At 44.2% G+C, this 16,430-nt stretch overlaps 1 protein-coding gene across 5 annotated transcripts in view; it reads left to right on the forward strand.

The window, feature by feature from the left end:
- Positions 1-16,430, forward strand: part of kcnt1b (potassium sodium-activated channel subfamily T member 1b) — a 416,882-nt gene that overhangs the window by 138,187 nt on the left and 262,265 nt on the right. The window contains exon 1 of one of the 5 annotated variants that reach the window (XM_043720460.1): positions 15,948-16,407. The exons of the other annotated variants lie outside the window; for them this stretch is intronic. Within the exon in view, the coding sequence (XP_043576395.1) occupies positions 16,262-16,407 (146 nt within the window). The 5' untranslated portion in view covers positions 15,948-16,261. Of the gene's footprint in view, positions 1-15,947; positions 16,408-16,430 lie in introns of those variants that run through there. 5 annotated transcript variants of the gene reach the window in all.

Below are 16,430 nucleotides of genomic sequence, written 5' to 3' on the forward strand. Positions count from 1 at the left end.
GTCTCTTTGTTGGCTATGTAGAACAGTCGATCTTCCGTAATTACACTGGCACTACTCCCCACCTCTTCCTTCATCCCCTCTCCCACTCACCTATTGTACTCTATGCTAGTTTCTCCCACCCCCACCCTCCTCCAGCTTATCTCTCCACTCTTCAGGCACTCTGCCTTTATTCCTGATGAAGGGCTTTTGCCCAAAACGTTGATTTTACTGCTCCTCGGATGCTGCCTGAACTGCTGTGCTCTCCAGCACATTACTCACACTGTCTGACGCTCTTGATCACCTGCAGAGACTTATTATTTGACATCTCACTCACACCATTTGTATGATCTTTTGATCTCTCTGCTCTTGATCTCTCTGCCCATAAATTCTGTGGTCTGTGTGCTTCCCTCTCACTTCACCCGATGAAGGGGCAGCACTCTGAGAGCTTGTAATTACAAATAAACCTGTTGGACCTGGTGTCTTGGGACTTTCGACTTTGTCCACCCCAGTCCGACACCAGCACCTCTACATCGTGCTGAAAACTTTGTGTGGCCATTTTCCCCATTTGGTATCAGTAATTTAGACAAATACCAATAAGAAAGATTCTTGGCAGAGAGTTCACTCAAGGCTTCCAATATGGCTCCAGTGGATATGACCACAACATATAGCATGGTGGCACCAGTGAGAACTGAACATGTAACAGCGCAGTCAATGACATTGAAACATGGAGAGAACAGCATAGGGCTCAGGTAAGGTGCACGTGGTCCACCAGTGTTAGCTCTGAGAGATCTCGGGCATCACATGGAGAAACAAGATCACTGAAGAAGAACAAGGCTGGTTAGAGGCATCTGCAGAATAACATGATGGAGAGGTAACTGAGACGGCAGGAGATGGCAGACAGACAGTTCACCATATGGATGTAACCCCACCCAGACTGGCAGTCAAATGGACACCACTAGACAGGAAAAGAATCCAGGGCTGACCAAAGAAAAGGAAGGATGTTTTTAAGAAGGACTTTCAGGAGCTGGACACCACTTGGCCTGGAGACAAAGATTGTGATGGAGCGGGGCCAATAGCTGAGTCTTTCTGCCCATCATTCCTCCAGTTCTGCACGGAGTCCCAACTTCAATGTCTAGGTAAGTAAGTCTAGTGTGATTGGTCCCCTAGGAAATTCTGTGTCACTGGTCATGTAGCACGGTGGCTCAGTGGTTAGCACTGCAGCCTTACAGTGCCAGGGAGCTGGGTTCGATTGTCTGTGTGGTGTGTGCACATCCTCCCCTTGTCTGTGCGGGTTTCCTCTGGGTGCTCCGGTTTTCTCCCACAGTCCAAAGATGTGCAGGTTAGGGTGGATTGGCCATGCTAAATTGCCCCATAGTGTTCAGGGATGTGTAGGTTAGGTGCATTAGTCAGAGTTAAATGTAGAATAATAGGGTAGAGGAATGGGTCTGGATGGGTGACTCTTTGGAGGATCAGTGTGTACTTGTTGGGCCGAAGGGCCTGTTTCCACATTATAGGGATTCTTTGAAATTCTGTGCGGTCCTTTACTGATGGATGAGCCTGATTGTAGAGCCACATCTCTCACCACACTTAAGTGCAGTATTTGGCCCATTCTCTGTGACCGTGCCCCCTCTCCCCTCCCCGCACTCCATCTGCCCTTTCTAGTCTGGCAGTTACCATTGTTCTGCCATTCTCACATTCTGATTACTTAATCTGAACTATCAATATTCTTTCTCCCCCAGCAGTCCACCCTCCCCCTGACTATTGCATTAATGCTACTCCCTCCACTCTTCATATCAGCTCTGACGAAGAGTCATCAAGACTCGAAACCTTAGCTTGCTCTCTCTCCATGGATGTTGCCTGACCCACTGTGAACTCCAGAATTTGTTGTTTTCAGTACAGATTGGGCACATGTAGTTGATGGGCCTTATAGTAGAACCACATCTCTGACCACATGTTGTTTCCCAGAGATGGAATTGGTCCTTGCCTTGAGATTGCAGGCATCCCTTTCTCCGGTTCATTTTCCCTAATTTGTCTGATTGACAGGTGTTCTCAAAGAATTGTGCCTCTTCAAGCAGGAGATTCCTCTGAGTCAGTTTGCCCTGAGCGAGGGTCTCCCAGTCATTGATGCCGATATGTGAGTTTGTATATGTAAGCAAAATAACTCGAGGGAGTTTATGCTACTCCAGGATGACAATAAGGTTAAATCTGAGGAGCTCCAACTAAGCATGATTAATTTGAAGTATTGTTCCCTGGCCAAATTCTGAATTGGTTTTGATGCACTTTCATTTATTTCCTTCTCAATTTATGGAGGCACTTAACTTTCCTGAGGCATTTTGCTGATGCACACTTTATCATTTCTAATGTCACTTGGCAGCAGCAATTAGTTTAATGCACCCACATGTAAACATGCTGTTACGTAGGCAATGCGGACTTACATTGGCTCCTGGTCAATGAGTGCCTTGGTTTTAAACCGGTCACCCTTGCCTCCATGGCCTCACCCCTCCCTAGTTCTCTAATCTCCCCTTGACCCTCAACCCTCACACATGTCTGTGCCGTTATCCTGGCCTCTTGAACATCCCCACTTTAAAAGCTGCACCTCCAGTTGCCCAGCCCCCAATTAAGGATTACCCTCACAACACCTTTCTACTTATTGCTCCTCGGATGCTGCCTGAACTGCTGTGCTTTTCCAGCAGCACTAATCCAGAATCTGGTTTCCAGCATCTGCAGTCATTGTTTTTACTTTTCTACCTTAAAACTTAACCTTATCTTTGGTCGTCTTCTGTTGTCAGTTTGTAGGTTTGTATATATTTGAATTGACGTGATTACTTAAAAGCCACCAGTCAGTTGTGGAATGAAAACAAGGCTTGGAGTTACCGGTGTTGGACTGGAGTGTACAAAGTTAAAAGTCACACAACGCCAGGTTGTCACCCAACAGGTTTATTTGGCAGCACTAGCTTTCGGAGTGCTGCTCCTTCATCAGGTGGTTGTGGAGGTTAAGATCATGCTCACAGAGTTTATAGCTAAAGGAGTCCAGTGTCATGGAGATGTGATACAGTAAAGTCTTAGATTAAAACTGTCATCTTTAAATGGGATATGCTGATTTCTGTTGTTTTATATATATAAATCCCAGAACTTCTTTCAAGGCTCCGTGGTTAGCACTGCTGCCTCACAGTGCCAGGGACTTGGGTTCAATTCCCACCTCAGGTGACTGTCTGTGTGGAGTTTGAACATTCTCCCCCTGTCTGCTTGGATTTCCTCCGGGTGCTCTGGTTTCCTCCCACTGTACAAAGATGTGCAGGTTGGGTGAATTGGCCCATGCTAAATTGCCCATAGGGTTCAGGGATGTCTAGATTAGGTGCATTAGTCAAGGGAAATGTAGAGTAACAGGGTAGGGGAATGAGTCTGGGTGGGTGACTCTTCGGAGGATTGGTGTGGACTTGTTTGGTCGAATGGCTTGTTTCCACACTGTTGGGATCGTATGAACTCTACAAAGACTTGCGTTTATAGGGCACCTTTCATGCATCAGGATATGCCAAGGCACTTTATGGCCAATTAAACGTTGTACAATGTGGTCACTGTTAGGAGGCTCATCAACTAATTTAGACACAGAAAGATCCCACAAATATCAATGTGATATGTGCCAGATAACTTGTTTTAAGTCATTTTGAACCCCTCAAAATCTTCAAATAGTCCCGTAGAGTTCTTTTACTTGATGGTCCAGGAGTAGACCACTCATCCCCTTGAACTTATTCTGCCATTCAATAAGATCAAGGCCGTTCTGATTACTCCACTTTCCCGCCTGCCCCAATAACCTTTCATCCCCTTGTGTCAAGAATATATTTACCTCCCCACTAAAATATTCAAGAACGCTGTTTCAAAAACTCATCAAAACTCAGCCAGAAAGCAAATTCTCAGATCAGTTTAACAGCTCGTCTGAGCATGGCAATTCTAACGATGCAGTATCCCAAACACTGCAGGCTGTATCATATGTTGAGGCTCCTAAAGGGGGAGCTTTCCCTCTCGGGGGTAACTGTGCTACCGATAACGTCTGGTTGATGTTGGATGATTGACAGGGCAATTAGGTGACTAAGTGCAGAGTACACACAATCCAATACAAATTCTTTCTCTGAAATAAATATTACTGCATGTTGTTGGGCTTGGAAAGGGGCTGTGGAAGTACTAAGCTAATCATGGAAATAGTGACCAAGATTGATTATCGACAAATATATCCATCCTGTTTGCTTCTATCCTTTAGGGAAGGAAATCTGCTGTCCTTACCTGGTCTGGTTTACACGTGACTCCAGACCCACAGCAATGTGGTTGACTCTCTGTAAAGCTCAGTTCAGGAGGAGTTCCAGTGGGAATCAAATGCAGGTCTAACCAGTGGTGCCCACATCTTGTGAAAGAAATTTTAAAAAGCAGAGTCTATATTTCTGCAGTGCCAGTTGTTGTGACTGGCTGAACATTGATGAGTCATTAGACCATCTGCTCCTTTCATCAACATTCTCTCTCTGCTGAGATAATTCACTTAGTGCCTTATTATAATTCCCTCAAATGTTAAATAAAAATCCATGAGAGGAGCTAGTTCATTTGATCAGTTGCACACTCTCTTTGCTCAACTTCAAATGCCCCCCTCATCTCACTGAGGCAGTACCTCATGTTGTGGTAAAATAGTAAAGTCACCACAGCCTCAGAGGGGTGCTGTTCCATTAGAGAGAGACATCTAATGGTGACTGTTAGTACACCTCCAGCAAATAAAGTCATAGAGATGTACAGCACAGAAACAGATTCTTCGGTCCAACTCGTCCATGCCGACCAGATATCCTAATCTAGTCCCATTTGCCAGCACCTGGCCCATATCCCTCTAAACCCTTCCTATTCATATACCCATCCAAATGCCTTTTAAGTATTGCAATTGTACCAGCCTCCACCACTTCCTTTGGCAGCACATTCCATACTCGTACCACCCTTTGCATGAAAATGTTACTCCTTTGGTGCCTTTTAAGTTTTTCCTCTGTGATCCTAAACCTGTGCCCTCTCGTTCTGGACTCCCCCACTCCAGGGAAAGGACTTTGTCTGTTTACCCTATCCATGCCCATCATGATTTTACAAACCTCTTTAAGGTCATCCCTCAGCCTCCGACGCTCCAGGGAAAACAGCCCTAGCCTCTCCCTGTAGCTCAAATCCTCCAACCCTGGCAACATCCTTGTAAATCTTTCAAGTTTCACAACATCTTTCTGAAAGAGGGAGACCAGAGTTGCATGCAAAAATCCAAAAGTGGCCAAACCAATGCTTTATACAGCCGCAGTATGACCTGTCAACTCCTGTACTCAATACTCTGACCAATAAAGGAAAGCATACCAAACGCCTTCTTCACTATCCTATCTACCTACAACTCTATTTTAAAGGAACTATGAACCTGCACTCCAAGGTCTATTTGTTCAGCAACACTCCCCAGGACCTTACCATTAAGTGTATATGTCCTGCTCTGATTTGCTTTCCCAAAATACAGCACCTTGCATTTATCTAAATTAAACTCCATCTGCTACTCCTCAGCCCATTGGCCCATCTGATTAAGATCCCATTGTAATCTGAGGTAACCTTCTTCGCTGTCCACTACACCTCCAATTTTGGTGTCATCTGTAAACTTAGTAACTGTACCTCCTATGTTCATATCCAAATCATTTATATAAATGATGAAAAGTAGAGGACCCAGCACCGATCCTTGTGGCACTCCACTGGTCACAGGCCTCCAGTCTGAAAAGCAATCTTCCACCACCACCTTCGAGCCAGTTCAGTATCCAAATGGCTAGTTCTTCCTGTATTCCATGAGATCTAACTTTGCTGACCAGTCTCCCATGGGGAACCTTGTTGAACATCTTACTGGTCCATATAGATCACGCCCACCACTCTGCCCACATCAATACTCTTCATTAGTTCTTCAAACAATTCCATCAACTTTGTGAGACCTCAGCCAGTACAGGGACTGAACCTGCGCTATTAGTGTCACTCTGCCTTACAGACCAGCCATCCAGACCACTGAGGTAACTGACAACCACAGTGACCTGCAGCTTTTATTTTGTGGGAGAAGAGTGAGCAGTAGCAAGAATCTAGTGTCAACAGCCTATTAATCTAAGATAATTTGAGTGTAAGGAAGATTTCAACAGCCTGAGGAGAGGTTTGTCAGTTCTTGAGAAAACAAGCGCATCTGTAAATTATGAGACACTTCTGCATTTCTGCTCCCATCAGTTGATGCTACAACTATTTAGAGGGTTAATAGGTTCACCCAATTCCTTTTCCTGTCTCCCTGAGGGGGCAAAAGAACCTAAGTGTTTTCCTCCTGTTCTTCTCAGTTCTAGTTAAACTGCATTTTTCAAATAAATAAAAACTGCATGTGGGTCTAGTCAGAGTGTGAACCCAGGTATATAAGGTCTTTTTATTTTTTGATATTAAATCCGGGAATTGTATTGCAACTCCTCAATGGCCAATTCCAAACTCAAAAACAATCCTTTTGGTCAGAACATAAGAGCATAAGAACTAAGAGTAGGAATTGATCATTAACCCCAGTGAGCCTGCTCCATTTAATACGATCATGGCTGATTTCATGACAGCCTCATCTCCACTTTTCTGCCTACTCTCCATTCAACCTGTTACTAATTATAAATCTGTCTATCTCCTCCTTAAATTGACTCAATGTCCCAGCATCCACCGCACTGTGGTAATAAATTCCACAGATTCCTGACCATTTGAGGGAGATAATTTCTCCTCTTCTCTGCTTTAAATTTTCCACCGCTTATCCTTAAACTATGACGTCCCATTTCAGATTGCCCCAGCAGGGGAAGCATCTTTTCCATGGTCAGTCCCCTTCGCTTATGCATGTATGGAATGAGCTGCCAGAGAAAATGGTGGAGGTTGTATATTGCAGCATTTAACGGCTATATGAATAGGAAGGGTTTGGAGATATATGGGTTGGGTGCTGGCAGGTGGGACTAGATTAGGTTAGGATATCTGGTCAACATGGACAAGTTAGACCAAAGGGTCTGTTTCCATGCTGCACATCCCTATGACTCCATCTTACATACTTCAGTGAGATTTCCCCTCTAAACTCCAAAATGTGTTGGCCAAAACCGCTCAATCTCTCTTCATAGATGAAGAAATGAGAAATAACTGTGAAATAAAACTCTGAGACCAAATGCATTTTAAACAAAGCAAAGCTGATAGTGATTCAAGAATAAAGGGCTCGATTTTTAACCCAGAATTGGAAATTGAGTAACCTGATCATTTCAGGTGCCAATATGACACATTTTTCGTGTTCAAAGGTCCTAATTAGTCCAGTGGCGAGTCTGTAACTTGATTAGTGGCACAGTGCGCTGAGGGGGAATGAGCTATAGACAGCTGAAATAAAAACGTAGAAAGTGCTGGTGAAACTCAGGCAGCGTCTGAGGATAGAGAAAAACAGAATTATCGCTTTGAATCCAACATGACTCTTCTTTGTACCTATAAGGGGCTGGAGGATGATGGTTTTTATGCTGAAGACAAAGGAGGAGCAGGTGGAACCAATTGGGAGAGAGTCCAGAGCAAAAGACAAAAGGAATGCTAATGGTAGTAGAGGAGCGATATAGATGGTCATGATAGGTACGAATGGCAGAACGTAGATTGGCCTTGCTGAGAACAAACCCAAGAAAACAAGACATAGCAGATGGGGAACGGGACTCTGGAGAGTGATGCTCAAAGGCAGACAGCAACAGGGACTGGGCTAGCGGTTGTTTTGTGGAATACAGTAGGTGAGAGAATGGAGAGCCAGCAGTTTGACAATCAGTACAAATAACCGAATGCTCACTGATCAGGTCTTATCCCGCTCAGCGTAAATGATGGCAAAGGAACGTTATTCAGGAAATAATAGCAGAACACTGACAAAAAGAGTCAGGGAAAAAGATCTTTCTCTGTTGAGAGTGGGGATAAGTGGATCATTTTCAGGTTGGCAAACTGTAACGAGTGGAATGCCACAGGGATCAGTGTTGGGACCTCAATTATTCATGACCAACATTAATGACATGGATGAGAATTCAGACATTGGTAAAAAGAGACCAGGAACTGAAGCTTTTCATCTTGTACCCTTCAGAATCAAGACACAAGAAACAGCCTGGGAAAACAGATATTGCATGGATTGGGAAGATGGTGCTGATTGCCATCATTGGCACGGAGCTGCAGCAAGAACAGTTAACGGTCTATCTTAATTCTCAGACCAGACACACACATTCTGATTTAAGGGCATTACCAGGAGAAACATTGAGCTGTCTCCATGACCCCTTTTGTTTCAAAAAAGCTCTGATATGTACAAATTCCTTCTCCCGACATAAAACAAGGAGCCGAGTGTTTACGCATCGACTTGCTCGCTTGCACTAGCCCATCACACTGCAGGCTCAGCTGATGATCTTCAATTGGTTTCCAATGTAATTCTTAGCACTGCCTGGATTATTTAACAAGTGATTTCCAGTAGCAGAATCGCGTCTAATGGTGGACATACTTTCCTGAGGTTTGTGAGTATGGACTGGTTGAGCAAGATTCCGGACTAGAGGTGCTGGAAAAGCACAGCATTTCAGGCAGCATCCGAGGAGCAGTACAATTGACGTTTCGGGCAAAAGGCCTTCATCAAATTTACCTGATTGAGCAAGAACAGTCTGCTCTTTTTCCAGGTGTCTCTTTTTCTCAAGGTTGTTTCTTGCATCAGATGAGTGCAAGATGAAAAGCTAGAACTTCCACTCTCCTTTTGATGAACTCTAGGTTATGAAGCACTCCGTGTAACCAAATTTGATAACAATACAAAGATAGATGGGAAGGCAAGGGTTGGGGAGTATTCTATCACACTCCTGACTCATGCCTTGTAGATTGTGGACAGGTTTTGGGGTGTCAGAAGGGAAGTTACTGAACACAGGATTCCCAGCTTCTGACCTGCTCTTGTAGCGCCTGTATCTGTATAATGAGTCCAGTTCAGTTTCTGACAAGTTGATAATAGTGGAATTCAGTGATGATAATGCCATTGTTTGGAGTCTCTCTTGTTGGCGATGGCTATTGTTTGACACTTTTGTGGCAAGATGATTTCGTGCCATTTGTCAGCCCAAACTGGATTTTCTTAGATGTTTGAGATACAAGCTGCACGGTTCCAAGCAGTGGAAAAATTGGCTGCTTTTGCTTAAGATGTGACACGGGATTGAGGAAAGTCTGAAAATAAAACCGGGCAGCAGGATGCAGTGAAGCAGGAAGAGGGATGACTGGATATATCCAGTCAGCCGGAAAAAATACAGGGAAAATGGGAGAGTGGATTTCTACTGAGATTTGTAGGGTTTGCAATGAAGTGCATAATGGGAATTTATTCTAGCTAAGGCCTAGTCTTTGTTTTGGAAAGAGAACACAAGGTAAGAGAGGATTGAGTGAGAGGGAACAATGTGTGCCAGTACCTTTAAGATCCATTTGCTACCTTAAATTGCTGTAAACAAACAAGATTTTGCATTTGTTGGCATAATAACATCTATTTGTGAGGACCCATGAGGGTGTGAAAAATGCTTTCTAAATGCAAGTTTGCGTTTTGTGATATCAGTTTTATGCAAATCAATCAGAATGAACAGTGGCTGTGTCGGCATCCTTAGCTGGTCTGGCCCAGATGTGACTCCAGACCCACAGCAATGACAATATGATGTTCCTGTTCTAATAATTGCCAGTGAGGCAATTAGAAATGGTTTCAAAAGTACTATAAATACAGACATTAGACCAGTATCTTAAGCGTGTTTTCTAGTGCCTCATTTACTCAGAAGAGCACTAATGGATTGTATAAAAGCCTTATTACTTTCTACATTGCTAAATATGAGTGATATGTAGTGTACTGTGTGTATCTTATTCTGTTCTAATGCACAGAAAGGCTTCACCATGTCCTCACAATCAGCTCTTCCACTGAGTAAACGTGTGCGACAGATGGAATTATAGAATGAAACAGCAGAGAACAAGGTGCTTTGGTCTAATGTGCTGACACTGGCTATTTGAAACAACTATCGAATTTGTTTCATTCATTGTAACAATGAGATAGGTAGGTTCTTGAATATCAAGGGCATCAAGGAGAAAATGGGAGAATGGAGTTGAGAAATGTACCAGCCATGATTGAATGGCGGAGCAGGCTCAGTGGGTGGAATGGTCAAATTTCTGCTCCTATGTCGAATAGTCTGACAAAGAAATTCACCAGGAAGTTTTAAAAAAAATTATTTATCCAGAGGATGTTGGCATCGCTGGCTAGGTCAACATTCTTAATTGCCTAGAGGGCAGTTAAGAGTCCATAAGAACATAAGACATAGGAGTGGAAGTAAGGCCATTCGGCCCATCGGGTCCGCTCCCGCCATTCAATCATGGCTGATTGGCATTTCAATGCCACTTACCCGCACTCTCCCCATATTCCTTAATTCCTTGTGAGATTAAGAATTTACCAATCTCTGCCTTGAAGACGTTTAACGTCCTGGCCTCAAATGCGCTGTGTGGCAATGAATTCCACAGGCCACCACTCTCTGTGAATCTCTGCTGGACATGCTCCAGCGCCAGTATGTCCTTCCTGAGGTGTGAGGCCCAACACTGGACACAGTATTCTAAATGGGGCCTAACCAGAGCTTTATAAAGTCTCAGTACCACATCGTTGCTTTTACATTCCAACCCTCTTGAGATAAATGACAACATCACATTTGCTTTCTTCACCACAAACTCAACCTGTAAGTCAAACTTTAGGGAGTCCTGGACTAGCACTCCCAGATCCCTTTGTACTTTGGCGTTATGAATTTTCTCACTGTTTAGAAAATAGTCCTGTATTCTTTTCTCCAAAGTGCAAGACCTCGCATTTGCTCACATTGAATTTCATCAGCCATTTCTTGGACCACTCTCCTAAACTGTCTATATCTTTCTGCAGCCTCCCCACCTCCTCAGAACTACCTGCTTGTCCACCTAACTTTGTATCATTGGCGAACTTTGCCAGAATGCCCTCTGTCCCTTCATCCAGATCATTAATATAGAAAGTGAACAGTTGCGGCCCAACACTGAACCCTGTGGGACACCACTTGTCACTGGCTGCCATTCCAAAAAAGAACCTTTTATCCCAACTTTCTGTCTCCTGTCAGACAGCCAATCCTCATTGGGAGTCAACCACATTGCTGTGGGTCTGGAGTCACACGTAGGCCAGCCGGGTAAGGATGACCGTTTCCTTCCCTAAAGGACATTAGTGAAGCAGATGGGTTTTTCTGACAATGGATTTATGGTCATTATTAGACTCTTAATTCCAGATTTTTAAAATTGAATTCAAATTCCTTCAGTGCTGTGGCAGGGTTTGAACCCAGGTTCCCCAGAACATTATCTGGGTCTCTGGATTAATGGTCCAGCAATAATATCACTCAGCCATTGCCTCCCCCTATTTGAAATGAGCAGGAATATCTCCTTGTTTTTCCTCCTGTGGCCTTGTTTTGCTGCCCCATCATCATCCTCTGGTAAGATGGCAGCTGAGAAGGATCATCCACAGCCAGAGCTCATCCTCTTCCCCTGTTCTTCTTCTTTTTCTCCTTGCTCTTTTCTTCCCTTTTCTTGGCCTCAGACAGCCCTGGCCCTAGCCTCCAAAGTAGAGCTGTTGGTTGGCAGCCTGAAGTGGGGGGACAGTGTGTGGTGGCAGCCAGTGGTCAGACCATGTGGTCTGCTATGGAGCGCCTTTGGAGAGAGACTGTGGCGTTTGTCTTTTTAACTACTTGTTTTTCTGACCTATGGTTATGCTGTTTGTAAGGTTGCTTGCTGAGTGGGTAGGTTTGTTTTCAGATGTTTCATCACCATGCTAGGTAATATCGTCAGTGAGCCTCTGGGGAAGCGTTGGTGTTCTGTCCGGCTTTATATTTATGTGTCTTGGTCTGTTGTGATGGATGGTATCACTTCCGGTTCTTTTCGTGAGATGTTGGTAAATGGGGTCCAAATCAATATGTTTGTTAATGGAGTTCTGGTTTGAATGCCAGGCTTCTAGAAATTCCTGTGCGTTGTCTCAGCATGGACGTATTGTCCCAGTCGAACTGGTGTCCCTCTTCATCTGTGTGTAAGGATATTAGTTACTGTGTACTGTGTATATACAATGTATAGCTGTAATATAACTTCTTTTCTTCATTTCTCTATTCTGTAGCTAAGGATTGTATTTAGATAGTCTGTACCTTGTGTTGGTGACATTGTTACCCTGTAACTAATCTGTAACTTAAGAAGCTGAGCTGAAAAATGTGTTGCTGGAAGAGCGCAGCAGGTCAGGCAGCCTGACCTGCTGCACTTTTCCAGCAACACATTTTTTAGCTCTGATCTCCAGCATCTGCAGTCCTCACTTTCTCCTACTTAAGAAGCTGAACCTCAGTATCTTTGGACCTACGATGTGCTGTAAGTGGCGATTTATAAACTTGTCACAGGAGACATTCGAGTGAATAAAGCTTATTCAGTCATTTGTTCTCATTTGCTGATATGCAGGGCATTGCCGTATAGCTTGTTTGCAATAATTGAATATTACCAGATTCTAACACAGTTGGCCTCCCCATTCCTACTCACTGCAAACTTGAGATCAGCTAAAACTCTGCTGCCTCACGACCTAACTCCCATCCAGCCCAGTTCACCTCCGGCCTGCGTTGGGTTCTTTTTCATCAACAGCATGATTTTAGAATTGTATCGTTGTTTTAAAATCCCTTCATAGCCTCACCCCTCCCTATTTCTTTTACCTCCTCCAGTCTCTCAACTCTCGGAGATCTGCACCCCTCCAATTCTGGCCTCTCCTGGATTTTAATAGAACCACTGTCAGTGGCCATGCACTCAGCTGCTTTCTCCCTGCCCTCTGATACTCTCCCCCCCCAGACCTTCTCATTTATGTACCTCTTGCTCTCTGTTCTCCTTTAAAGGGCCCCTTGAAAACTGCCTCCTTGCTCAAGCTGTTGATCAGGTGACTCAGTGGTTCGTACTGCTATCTCACAGTGAAGGGGACCCGGTTCGATTCCAGCCTCTGGCAACTGTCTGGAGTTTGCACATTCTCCCTGTATCTATGTGGGCTTCTCTGAGTGCAGGCCAGGTGAATTGGCCATGCTGAATTATCTATAGTGTTCAGGAATGTGTAGGTTAGGTGCATTAGTCAGGGATAAATGTTGAGTAATAGGGTACTGTGTGGGTTACTCTTCAGAGGGTTGGTGTGGACTTGTTGGGCCAAAGGGCCTGTTTCCACATTGTAGGGATTCTATCTCCTGTGACAGCTCATATCAAGCATTAATCAACACTGTTCCTGTGAAGCGTAGTGTCACAGTTTACTGCGTAAATGGTGCTACATAAATGCATGATGTTGTTAAATACGTTCTGCCATTCAATCATCTGTTTTAAGCCAAGCAAGTGAGCAGATGACTGAGTCAGGTTATAGCACTGAGTTACTGATTTCATCCTTAGTATAAAGCTTTATAAAGGATGAACAATTTCCATTGTTAGTAAGGTCTTGATAAAGGATAAACAATGCATTTTTTTTTCTAAATCTCATATCTCATTTATTTCTGCCCTTTATTCTAATGGTTTGCATTTGTCCATTCTGAGCTTGAGTACTGTGCCCGGGAAGGGATTCTTTCAGCTGTGCTGTCAGCCACTAACCTCAGAGTCAGAGGGTTGTGGACTTCAAGTCTGGCTTTACTGAACCAAGTACAAAACCCCAGATCACCCTCCCATGCAGTACTGCACTGGAGATGTGCGGCCTTTCAGATTACATATCAAACTGAGGCCATCCCCCCTCCCCGTGTCCTCACAGACAAACATACCAACAAGGAACTAGACTGGGCCTCCTGGCCCTTTGAGCCTGCTCTGCCATCGGGGCTGATCTGATTTTAACCTCAACTGTACATCCCGAAATAACTCCGATAATCTTTCATCCCCTTGGTTATCAAGAATCTATTTAAGGATTCTGCTTTCATTGTTTATTGAGAAAAGGAATTCCAAAAGCTCTCAAACTTCTAGAGGAAATGAACGTTTCCCCTTCTCTGTCTTCCATCCAGAAGGACAAGAGCAGCAGATATATAAGAACAGCATCCCCTGCCATTCCCCCCCCCGCAAAACCATACCACATCCTGATCTGGAAATGCATCACGATTCCTTCAGTGTCGCTGGATCAAAATTCTGGAATTCTCTCCCTAATAGCATTGTGGGTCAACGTACAGCTGGTGTACTGCGGCGGTTCAAGAAGGCAGCTCACCCCCACCTTCTCAAGGTGCAGCTAGAGACGGGCAAAAAGGGACTGGCCAATCAACGATGCCCACGTCATAGTCTTGAAAAAAAGGATGACCCCTTATTTTAAAACTCGGACCCTTGTTCTAGATTCTCCCACAAGAGGATCCATCGTTTCCACATTCACCAGATCAAATCTCCTCAGGATCTTATGTTTCAATTAAGTCACCTCTGACTGCTCTACACTTCAGAGGATCCACACCTGGCCTGGCTAGCCTTTCCAGGTAAGACAATCATCTCATTCCAGGTATTAGTTTAGTAAACCCCCTCTGAACTGCTTCCAATGCGTTAACATCCTTCCGTAAGTACAGGAGAGCAAAACAAACTGTGGAGCTTAGCTCCGAGGACAGCTTGATGAGTTTTTCTCTCAGTCAATGTTAAAGTAAGGGAATTTGGCTTGTCCATAAGGACTCTCACCAGCTTCTACAGATGCACTATAGAAAGCATTCTGTCTGGATGCATCACCATTTGGTATGGCAACTGCTCTGCTCAGGGTCATAAGAAACTACAGAGCATTGTGAACACAACACAGTCCATCACACAAACCAACCTTCTATCCATTGACTCCATTTATACTCCTGCTACCTCAGAAAGGCAGCCAACAAATCAAACACTCCTCCCAACCTAGTTATAATCTCTTCCAACCTCTTCTGTCAGAGAGGAGATACAAAAGCTTAAGCATACATACCATCAGATTCAAGAACAGCTTCTTCTCTGCTGTTATTAGACTGCTGATTGGACCTCTCCAATTTCAAATATAATGTTGATCTTGCTTTTTGTGCACCTTCTTTGCAGCAGTAACTCTGTATTCCTGGCTCTGTCCAATCACCCTGTGATCTTTGTATGGCATCACCTGCCTGTACTGCACACAAAACAAATCTTTGCACTGTACTTAGGTGCATGTGACAATAGTAAATCCGAAAGGTGAAGTCACCATTGTCCTGCTCCAACAATAAAGAGAGAGAGAGAGAGAGAGAGACAGTGGTGAGTTTAACCTGAGGGTCACCACACCTCAGATAAAGAGTGAGGTCGAGAAGGCTGGCCCTGCACAGTAACCTCAGCTGATACAGGATTTGGAGATGCTGGTGCTGCACGAGGGTGGACAAGGTCAGAAGTCACACAACACCAGGTTATAGTCCAACAGGTTTATTTGAAATCACAAGCTTTCAGAGAGTTGCCCTTTTACCTGACAAAGGAGCAGCATTTCGAAGGCTTGTGATTTCAAATAAACCTGTTGGACTGTAACCTGATGTCGTGTGACTTCTGACCTCGTACAGGATTTGAACTTACACTGTTGGTGTCACACAGTACTGTAAATCCACCATCCGCCTAAATGTGTGAGCTAGGTTAGCTGCTGCATGTTCCGTTTTACCATGTTGGAGGTGTCTATTAATTTGCAAAGTGCTTTGAGATGTCCTGAAGCTGTGAACTGGTTCCTTAAAATGCCAGCCTTGCTTTCAGTCTTAAAGTAGAGTTGGGCACTGACTGTGCAATTTATAAGATTTAAAACTGTTGTAATAGTTAACATTTTGAACATTTTCCATCACAGCGAAGAGTTGAGGAACAGGAAGTTTCTGACCACGTACATTTCCTTCTGTAATTTTCACTTCAATCCGCGCGACAAAGCAACATTTTTACATTTACACTCATAACCGGTGCAGAGTTGACAAGAGACACTGACTGAGCACTGAAAGCAAGCTGTACATCATTTGATGCAGCATTTCAGGCACTGTGAATGCCTGCTTATGACAGTCACTCTCCTCCACCCCTGTTGCTGAATGATTTGGTCAAAAATCAATGCAGCAGCAAGATTTGCTTGTCTCTTTATTTTTGATTCTTTGCATCGTGAAGACCGAATGAAGATTAGGACCAGTCCACTTCCAAGTGCAGGGAGAGATGCATTTAAGACTGGGTGGTAGCTGCCAGCAGAGGGGTAACTGCTGTGGGCTTTGGCGAGTGAATTAATTGAGAGAGGTCTGATGCAGGCAGAATTATGGCAGGAACAAAGCTGAACCCGTCCTCTTCAGAGCCTGAGGCTGTGATGAATGCAACCAAACAGAACACCAAGGATGCAAATGTAAACAGTTGCCCTAAAGCAGCTCGGAGGATGGGATCTTTAGGGAGTGACCATGGACCAAGGTACTGCATTTTTTTTGTTGTTG

The sequence above is a fragment of the Chiloscyllium plagiosum genome, chromosome 30, assembly GCF_004010195.1.
Source record: "Chiloscyllium plagiosum isolate BGI_BamShark_2017 chromosome 30, ASM401019v2, whole genome shotgun sequence".
Lineage (NCBI taxonomy): Eukaryota > Metazoa > Chordata > Chondrichthyes > Orectolobiformes > Hemiscylliidae > Chiloscyllium > Chiloscyllium plagiosum.